This window comes from Mucor mucedo (assembly GCF_025094135.1).
Source record: "Mucor mucedo strain NRRL 3635 chromosome Unknown EV154scaffold_257, whole genome shotgun sequence".
Lineage (NCBI taxonomy): Eukaryota > Fungi > Mucoromycota > Mucoromycetes > Mucorales > Mucoraceae > Mucor > Mucor mucedo.
Window position 1 is genome coordinate 32,444 of NW_026252541.1, and position 10,508 is coordinate 42,951.

At 34.7% G+C, this 10,508-nt stretch overlaps 2 protein-coding genes across 2 annotated transcripts; one reads left to right on the plus strand and one right to left on the minus strand.

The window, feature by feature from the left end:
* Positions 1-2,836: 2,836 nt before the first annotated feature.
* On the plus strand, positions 2,837-4,639 carry EV154DRAFT_488564 (uncharacterized protein; the record flags this gene model as incomplete). The annotated part of the gene is made up of 7 exons (XM_051599145.1): positions 2,837-3,006; positions 3,323-3,406; positions 3,461-3,492; positions 3,667-3,731; positions 3,827-3,856; positions 3,900-4,001; positions 4,523-4,639. The coding sequence occupies 7 exons, from the start codon at positions 2,837-2,839 to the stop codon at positions 4,637-4,639; spliced, it is 600 nt and encodes a 199-aa protein (XP_051450374.1).
* Positions 4,640-8,035: 3,396 nt separating this feature from the next.
* On the minus strand, positions 8,036-9,389 carry EV154DRAFT_488566 (uncharacterized protein; the record flags this gene model as incomplete). Its single annotated transcript, XM_051599146.1, has 4 exons — positions 8,036-8,216; positions 8,365-8,448; positions 8,686-8,804; positions 9,105-9,389. 4 exons carry the CDS (start codon positions 9,387-9,389, stop codon positions 8,036-8,038), a joined length of 669 nt encoding a protein of 222 aa, XP_051450375.1.
* Between the last annotated feature and the right edge of the window lie 1,119 nt (positions 9,390-10,508).

The following is a 10,508-nucleotide window of genomic DNA, read 5'->3' on the forward strand; positions in this document are numbered from 1 at the left end:
AAACATCACTATTGTATTCTGTCTAACGTCTCTGCTCCAATTAATGTATATCGTTAATCCCATGTCTTTGTAAAACCCATTTTACGTCCGTTTCATTTTTACCTCAGCCTTGGAACTCCCTTGTAAGACATTAATAATATCTGCCATGTTATCCTCTGTGTATACCTTCGAAATTCTATGTGTCTCTGCTCACTACCACAAATATGTCTCAAAAACACATGACTAATAATCTGTCTCTGTAAATCTGATCCCGAACCCTTGTTTACTCGCTCTGTCAATTAATAACAATAACCGCTTGTTTGTTTATACTTATTTCTCTATTCAAAATCTTATCTATTTTTGCTGTCCTTCGTGAATAAACCTTTTGTTACTTTTATTCCTTTTACATTCATATTAGTAATAATACGTATATAATTTCTGTCTACCTGTTTTCACCTAAATAATCATTCTGTTCTGCCTGTGCACCGCGCCACTCCTGACATCCCTTCAGGAAGAAGCAAGCTTCCACACAGGTGCATTTATCTAGAGACGGATTCCAGCAAAGTCTTGGCTTGATGTCGCCATTAAGAAAGTGTAATGAATAAAAACAAGCTCTTTATTCTTGAGTGCATATGTAACGCTTCGAAGGCAGTACAAACTTCAATTATTAATAAAAAAGCTTGCAAACATATAAGGCCTTTCGTAAAGAGTGATTCCTAACGAGGCATGACTTGACGTTGCCATCAATAAACTAAAGCGAATAAATAAAGTTCTTTTTTTGTTTAGCACATAAGAGATAAACGCTGAGCCATACATATTACATTTCGCAACACACAGGCTACTAGACATAAAGCGTAATTAATAGAGAGTGGATCCATCTGAGCCTTGACCAGATGTCGTCATTTAGAAATTGAAGCGAAGAAAAAGATCGTTTTTTTCCAAAGCGCCCACCAAAGACCGCAATGATATCACACACTTCAGTCAGGGAAAAGCAAGCTTTCACTGCCACGCCATTATTCATAGAGAGACATTCCTACAGATTCTTCACTTGATGTCGCCAAGAATGAAGTGAAATGAATACAAAAAAAAAAGAATTTTTTTCTTGAGCGAATAAGAGACGCCACTAGCACTGTAATTATTCCAGTCAGCAAAAAGCGGTTTCCCAGACTGTAGACTTTATTTACAAGCAGTGAATTCAATAGAGCCATGAGCGAATGTTGCCATTAAAAAACCGAACATTATAAAAAAGAAGGCCATTTCGTTTCCTTTAAATTGGCCATCGAATTACATATTAAGAAGCATCCTAAATTTTTTTTTAGAAACGGCAGCTTTGCTATTACATACCAATTATGCTTTTACATAAATATAATATACGTCAAGGTTTAAAGGATATTGCCGGTAATTTTGGATAAATAACGTGTTGCATAACTATGGTGGTAGGTATGAAAACATTTTATGGAGTCTCTTCTGGGTTACGCATATGTCATCCAAAAATTAATAGCTACGATAAGACGCAACGAAAGAGAGCTAAATTTTATGAAAACAAATTAAGTGCTGAAACCATTGCATGCTGTCTAATTTGTTTCTTACCATCCTCATGTCAGCTTCTGCATGTGTTTAGAAATATCGTACACCGAACATTTAAAATATACGGCTTTTTAAGTCCAATGGGGCACAACTTTAAAAATTACTAACTTATCATTTTTAGATCGTGTTTATAAAGAAAAACTGGAGAGTACTTCTTCACTCTCGAAAAAAAAAAGAATTATCATGAAACGTCTTCTAGCTGGAAATGTTTTTTGGTTAAAAACCTTGCCGATATGTTAATTCTGACAGCAATCTTTACCCTGTCTTTCAACGACACAAACGAATTACATGATCATTTCAATAGCCTACCCCTTTGATTTATTCCCAAATAAGACGCACTGTTATTCCTGAAAATCCCAACGCTGCACCAAAATCTGCTCCTACACCAGCAGTTGCTATTTCGTTTGATCCAGAACTCAGTAACACTACTGTAGGTAGAGAGACACTCTCTAATTGTTAAAATTCGAAACACATGAAAGAAATGCTGCTGCTGCTAGTACTGGTTTTACCGCTGCTGCTGAACTGAGAACGTCAGTCGATTCCGAGTTGTCTGTAAATTTTTAACCCAATCATTTAAAAATCTATCAAGTATCACAGCCTTTCATTGGTATTTATTGGTAAAAACAGTAAGGCGTAAATAGCGTTCGAGTTTTTTCTGGGTGGATGTTCGATTATAGCTATGTATCTACCGCCAATATCCTTTTGCATAATTACCTTTAGGAGGAGGATACACAATATGATAATATTGCTGTTAAGATGCACAACGATACTCGTTTTCCCGTCGCCAAAAACGCGGTTTATTCCTAAATTAGTGGGCCATCACTATCATTACTCAGGGGATGTAGAGAAGATATCTTGTGATATGGAGATACTTTTTGGTGCTTTAGCAGCAAATAAATACTAGTTTCGCCTGCAAAAATTCAGTAGTGTCATTACGCATAATTGTTGTTAATTTATGTACCCCTTACTAAATAAACACTTTACAAGTTGATATGGGAAAAGCCTATATCCTACTGTATTTAGACATTAAGCAAGCGCCGACTTAACCATATCACATTTCCTTTAAAAAAATGTTTTGTTCTTCGTTGTGTCATATTTAAATATTCGGAAAAAGAAATTAGACATTCATATTATTTCACGATTTTTGATTGAATCTCTACATACACATACATAAGCTTCCAACAAAAAATGAGATCGAAAATCCCTGGTGGTAAAAATACCAACAGTATTATGGAACGAACGGTTCTTCATCTTTTCATGTGAAATACAAATGTACTTTCATCCGACTTCATGCATCATCCTACTAAATAATATGGATTTCGGTCACCTATTAGAGCCTTTTTATCAAAACTTTCTATTAAGGTTCAGTGCTATTGAGGACTGCCATATATCTGAAGATCTCATGACTATCAGTCCTTTCGGAAAATACAAAAAAACAATGTGATGCTTTATCGGAGTCTATTCATCGAATAAATTTAAATGTGGAATATATTCCAAAGCACGGGACAAGCTTTGACATAATACACGCGTATATTCCACTAGCGTCTTTGAATAAAGCCTATTAAATTCCATTGCTAATGGTGGTAATCAGCACGTTCTGTTGCTCTGGAATTGACAAAGACATAATAATTTGTAGCTGTATCGTCAAACCCAAACTAGCTATGTTATAATAAGATGGGGTCATATATTACATATGACTAACTGGTCCATGGGTAGAATGTATTTATTTTTTGAATACGTACTTCATAAAAAACAGGCTTTTAACCAGCACTGGAAGTCATAAAGAAACATCCGGCTGCTTTGTGAAGCACTTGTATTCCAACTATTGTACCCTACGCAAGTAACGAAGAAAACAAAGTTGTTACTAACATTGCCGACATTGTCATAATTGTAGCATTGTTGAAAATGATGAAACACTTAGCGAAAGTAACGAAGCTGACATACCCAGGTTCTATTTCTTGTTTAATTATATCATCCTGTATAAGTTAAAATGAGGCGTAGAGAAAAAACCAAGAAACAATTCTAACTTTTTCTAATTAATAAATGCCAGTTACAAAATGTGAAATCCCGCCATCTCTTGTTTCTTGATGATCTCTTCAGCTTGTACAGACGAATATATACCGACATCGGTTAGGGAAATAGCCGAGGTTCATGTTGGAGGCTCGGTATAGTTGTGTTGTTAACAAAATGAGTAATTCAGAAGTCATAGAAAAATGCTTATCCTGCTAAGATAATTTTGATGTATGAGGCAAATTTTTAGATTTTAGGATACTGCGGTTATAATATTCTAGTAAGTAATTTAACACTCATACGCAGTTGCTTACCCACTACAGGTAGCTGGAATGGAGGAGATATACGTAAGGGTTCGGATATCAATTTCTACTTACACAATGTGGGGAAGTACTCCACCACAAATTGATCCTCATCTTCTTCAGGTAGATGAAACTGATGAGGGAATTATAGGTTTTATATCCGAACTTTTATTTACTCCATTGGGTAAGCCTTTCTCCACAGACAGATTTTCTATTGTTGTACCAGCTCAAAATAATAGGCAGCAAGAAAGCAAAAGGCATGGGTTTTCTACTCATACACTCTGTTACTTTTCACTTTTAAGGTTAGATATTTTTTTCTATGTTACATCATAGCGTAATGTATGTTTATAAAGGAAGAAAGCCGAGTATTATAACACATACAAAGACTTACTTTGAGAAATGAAGGGTACACGCCAAAAAAAATTAGATTTGTATTTTTGAAATGCCGAAGTGAGAATCAAAAAGTCTCATAATTTTAACGTGGTTTGAATGACAATCGTACAGTTGAACAATAAGACGGAATCTAATCACTTATTTAGTTGTTCTTTGAGAACCTTGTTAGCCATTATTTGTCAAATGCGAGCTTGGTTTGACTTTATTTTCTTCTATCAATTTTACATTAACATATATTCAAATACGTAAAGTTATTTAACGTACATTTACTGGGTAATGATGTTTCATCATATGATGATGATATCATCACTGCAGTAAATACATGGCACCGGGTCTATGTTGAAAGCAGTATTTATATTTTCAGTTAATGCATACTCATTGTCTGAAGAGTAAATTATCCCCGAGCAGTTCAGTTTAATTGAAGGCAATAAAACTGAATTGAAATACAAAATACTGGTATGTTTTATCAGAAGTTATTAGGTATTACACGAAACCTCACCTGTTAACATCCTCAGGTTCCAGCCATGTTATTTCGTTTTCTTCACCATAAAATCAGACGTCTTCTCTATAGTAGCTACAACCCCCATAGCATTATTGTCTTTATTTTATACGGAACTCCTGCAATTTATGAGCCACAGAGATTATCTTTGATGCGAAGCTTCAAAATTAGCTCTAAACCTTTACTGCCAGTCAAATGCTGGGCATTTAAAAGTTTAGATACAGATAAATTTGTCTAGTCATGGTGAGAGTAAACAACATTCGGTGTTACTGCGCCACTTTTAAACCATGAGCTACATTAGAGATAAAAGGCATTTGATTATTCAATGTTTTTTATGACGGTGTTAAAATGACTGTTACAATTAGTTACATCATTGGGCGTAACGTACACGCTTCTCCAAAGATATTGCAGAGGTGAATAACGTTTGGTTTATTGGAGTAGCTGTTTTCTAGCCCCTGTGTTACAGATTATAACCATGGGCAAAGTAATTTATAAGGATGGGCTTGAATTCATTAAGGAAAGCAAAAAAAAGAAAAAAAGGAAATAAAACCAGGGTGTGTGGGTTTCTGCAATAAATAAGATAGGTTATCTGACCATATTTTTGAATTGATTGATCTTTATCAAAATGTAATTGCTTCAACTTAAAGATATCGAGATGTCTCAATACAATCCCATTCTTAAGGTGTTACTTTGGTAAAGACACCTTCAGAATCCATGATTCTACATCCTTTTAATGATTGATGGATAACACTCTTTGTTTGAGTAATAATTTGATTTTGATTTGGATAAAGCCGATGAGAGGATATGCTAATCGGATAATTAATATTGTTTTTCTATACTCTGCAAACACTTTGCATTTATAAACAAATCACAACCTAATGATACTACTTTCGTCCAGATAGCTCTCAATTCAATGACTTTGCATGCGTATTTAAGTGGGGCATTTATCTGAGTTCCAAAAAAATCGATTTATCTAAAACAAAAAAATTGCACAAGTCCTTGGGACAGTAAAGTATTATAGCTTTGGGTATATTGGTCCTAAAGATTTCAGTAGGAAAGAATCAGTATGGTTACCCATAATCTATATTTTATGTAAAATACAGGCTCATTGTTTCCAGGGGATCCGTTTTGTTGTTGTAACCTTGCATTTTTAAAGACTCAATCTTTGTTTTTTTTTGTTTATTCTTCGACATTTCCCTTTTTTTTTTTTTTTTTTTTTTTTTTTTTTTTTTTTTTTGTCTACTGTACAAAGCATTACCAATTTTTTGGTTCAATGTGTGGAATTTGATAGCTACAAACATACTCACGCCTATAGATGCCATGTAAGTTTTTTATGACGTTTGATCTCATCATTCGAACAAGTTACATTCCTTACCATTTTTAAAAGCCACCGTCTAATTCTCATGCACAAAGTTTTGGTAAGACTCCTATATTCGTATGTCTTCTAAATTTAATTAAATTAATATTAATCCAAGTTACTGCTCTCACTTTTGGTCTTCTTCTTTGCCATGGCTCACAGAATAGCCTACATTTCACATGACTCAGTCTTCACTTTACATTACCCCCATTACCTTGTAGGCAAAGACGTTTTAGCTGCTTCTTGACCCTCCTGAATTTTTTCTTCTTCGGATGTAATATTAACTACGTATAATATTGTAAATTACTTTTTCGTTTTCTCTTATTATTCGTTAACCTTAACCGTTTAGGAAACACTACACGATATGTACGTTTGGATATAATGATTCAATAATTGACGCACAAACCATTTGTACTCTAACCCTGAAAATTATTAGTCGTTAATGTATCTTTGGCAGCACTAGGAGAATCATATTCCGACATGACCCAGTTACAGATATCAGGGTTGTCCATGATCGTATTAACGCATTTCGTAAGTTTGTATTTGAGAGTGAATATATCGGTACAAATTAGGACCACAAAAAATTGATGATTGTTGGACAACAGCCGGCGTAATCAAACACCTATTCCCTCAACGAGTGATACCATCATGGATTCACGTAAAGTGTTTGAAAAGAAAATAATGTAAGGGTCAGGACGACAATATCAATCCGTGGACATTTAAAATTAATGGATGAATGGTTAAAATCAATGGATGTATGCTTAAAAGCAATGGATGTATACTCAAGATCAATGCATCCATGCTTCAAATTAATTTTTACACATTATTTACTGTGACACAAACGGTTGCATGGTGTTAGTAACGAGCTATCTCTATTTTCTTAGATATAGGGTATGTTCTTATTCTCTTGAAGCCATTTTTTTTCTTTTTTTTTTGTTTTCAATATATCATTTTTTCATGGTAATCTGTCCAATATTCTTATTTTAAACTTGCTTTCAAGACGAAAAGTATAAGTTGAGGGAATTATTAGGACGCAGTTATTAATTTTGATGATCAATAATAAAGATTTATTTTTATTAACAAAAATATGAAATGTAAGCATTAGACATATCTAAATACGGCATATAACTCACGGTATAAGTAAAAGACTATATGGAATAAAATAGGACACATTCAATACCAGACAAAACATTATAGATATGCTCCCTGAAAAAAGGAACCTATTATGCCTCATGGTTAAACCACAAGATTCGTTTTAAGATTATACCACGCATAGTCTCATTCTCTAAAAAAAAACGCATGTACTCTCCGCATGGTACAACCTATCTCGGTCTATATAATGAATAATGTCGATACATTCTGGAGTATTCCGGTTTTCTAGCGTTCATTTCTTGCTTAGATAACAGACTACTGTAATTGCATATATTTATTTAAATTGCATACCTCTTCTGTCCGTTATTTACGCCACATGAATATTTATCTAGGCAGGGTAAATGGTATATTAATTTTGAGTTAAATATAAACTTAGGTCACAAATATAGACATCTATACCCTTTCCACTCACCTGCGGCAGTCAAGCCTCCCGGTAGGAGTGTGGACGTACTGATTTAATTAATAAAGACGAGCACCCTAAAACCTAAAAATCATCTCACCCTTCTCATTTATCTTAACAGGTAAAGCATTTATATATGACAATTAAATCGGACGTTTGAGTTAAAAAGCAAGCAAACCGAGCCTCCAACACTAACATCGGCCTTGACATTAACTAATGTGGGTATTTATCCGGCTATGGATGGTTAAGAGCTCATTCACAAAAATAAGCTGGCGTGGTTTAAAATTTTGAATCGGGCCTTTATTAATTTTCAAAGGTTAAAAAATTTTCTTGCTTTTTTTTTCCAAGTCCTCATCTTAGCTCATTCTTATTGAAATAATAACACAAGAAGTAGAATCTTGGTATGTCACCTTCTTTACATTAGATGAATGTTTCACCATTTTCAGCAATCTCACAATTGTGACAATGACTGCAATGTTACTAACAACTTTTTTCTCATTTTTACTTGCGTAGTGCACAAACGTTGAAATACAAGAGCTACACAAAACGTAGAAACGTCTTACTTTATCGAATTTGTATTCAAAAAAATACGGTCTTCCCATGTATCAGTTAGTCATATGTGAAATCTTACCAGATCTTATTATACCACTGTTAATTTGGCTTTGAGAAGAAAGCCAAAGCATACCTTGTCGTTTCGTGATTCAAGTCAAACAAAACGCGGCTATTACCACATTTATCAATGTACTTTGATTTCTTTTCTTTAAAGAACCTAGTGGAGTATAGGTGAGAATTTTGACCAAAGTGCTACCGCTGTGGAAATATTTCACACTTATATAGATTGGACGAATTGGCTCCGGTAAAGTATGAATTTTTTTTACTACTATTTTAAGAACCTGAAAAAAGACTAGTTAGTCATGATATCTTTAGAAAAAAGAAAACCATCATCATCACTGCTACTTAACATAAGGTTTTGATACCAAGTCTCGAATAGGTGACCGAAATTCACATTCCAGCAGGATGATCCACGAAGTCAGATAAATGTAAATCCTGTTTGTATTTCACATCAGGTAAAAGAGCCGTTCGTTCCATGATACTGTTGGTATTTCTACCCCAGTGACTTTCGATCTTTTTTTTATGTAAATTTCTGTTAGAGTATGTAGTGGTGCAATACAAAATCCTTAAATAGTATAACTAAATAAGTCATTTCAAAAATTTGACAGAAACAGAAGGAAGAACAGAACAGTGGTTTGATTGGCGCATGTTGAAAGTGTAATTACAGAGAGATATGGGTTTTTGATTACCAACTTGTCAGGTTTTCTTTTGTGAGGCGTGAGTAATGTGCCAAAAATTAGGAATAATTACTTTACTGACCTTTTGATCTCCAACCTAGTGTCTATTGGCTGATACAGCAGCAGGAATTCTTACAATATCACAATACGTCTTGTACTTCTCTTCATCCGCCAAGTGTTCATCGTGATGTCTCACTTTATCATAACAAATAGCTTTTTGAAGCAGAAAAAGCAGCGTTTTTATGCAGGACAGAAGCCACATTATCATATAATGTGACATCCTCCGAAAGTTAGCCATGCAAAAGGAGGTTTGCCGTCGATAAGGTACCGTGGTCATACACCCACCCAGCAATATCTCGTAGACCATACAGCTATTGTGCCTATCACCAATCAATGGCTGCAAAATTCGGCTAAATTTCATCGTTTTATAATTTTATCGGTTAGAAACGTACTGATATCTCGGAATAAACGGATGATTTCAATTCAATAACAGCAGCAGCAACATTTCGTTCAAGTGTTGCCTATCTTTGTTGGAAAGAGAGTGCCGCTGTACCTGCAGTAGTAGTATTGGGTGGTGTCACCGAAGAAACAGCAATTGCTGGTGTAGGAGCGGTTTTTGGTGCAGCGATGAAGAATACAGGAATATCCGTGAGTCTCATTTGGTCACTTATGAAAGGGGGTTTATTAAAATGTCAATTTAACTCATTTTGTGTAGTTTATATGCGCGATTTTGCTCCACTACATATTCTTTGTCACGTTAAGTTAATGGTAAGGTGTTTAACCAAAGAAACGTTTTCAGTCGTAAAACGTTTCATCATAATTCTTTGTTTTTGGACGGTGAAAAGATAATCTCTTGTTTTCTCTATGAAGATGGTCAAAAACTGGTTCGGACGTTATTTTAAGTGGCTGTGCTGGTTTGACATACAAAGCTTTTATAGTATGAATGTTGGAAGTAGGAAAACTTTAAACATGTGCCAGAAACTCTCATCGTGATGGTAGAAATGAAATTGGACAGCATGCAAGAGTTACAGCAGTTTATTTTGTAAGTGTATAAATATAGCGCTCTTTCGTTCTCTCTTATGTTAACTCGTATTTAGTGAATGTCAAGTGGTAACCGGGGAAAACTCCAGGAAATTGTTCCACACATGCCACTATAGTCCTGTAAAACGTCACTAATCTAAAACGACAGGTAATACGCTCTAATTTCATGCTGTAATTTTATACGTATACTAAATGATAATTTACTATGTTATAGTAAAACTAGCGTTTCTAAAGCGCAAAATGGGGGACTTCTTTGAATATGTGATTCGGTGGCCGATAGGACAGGTATTACCAAAGAAGCAAAATGGCCTTGTTTCTTGTTAGTTTCGCTTTTGAATGGCGACGTCAATCGATGGATCTTTTAGAATTATCTCTATAAGTAACGGTAATGTCTGGATAGCCGCCTGTTGCTGACTGGAATAAATACTGTACTGGACGTTCTCTATTTCGCTCAAGAAGAAAAAGATCATCCAATTTTAAAATTCAATTGGTCTATCAT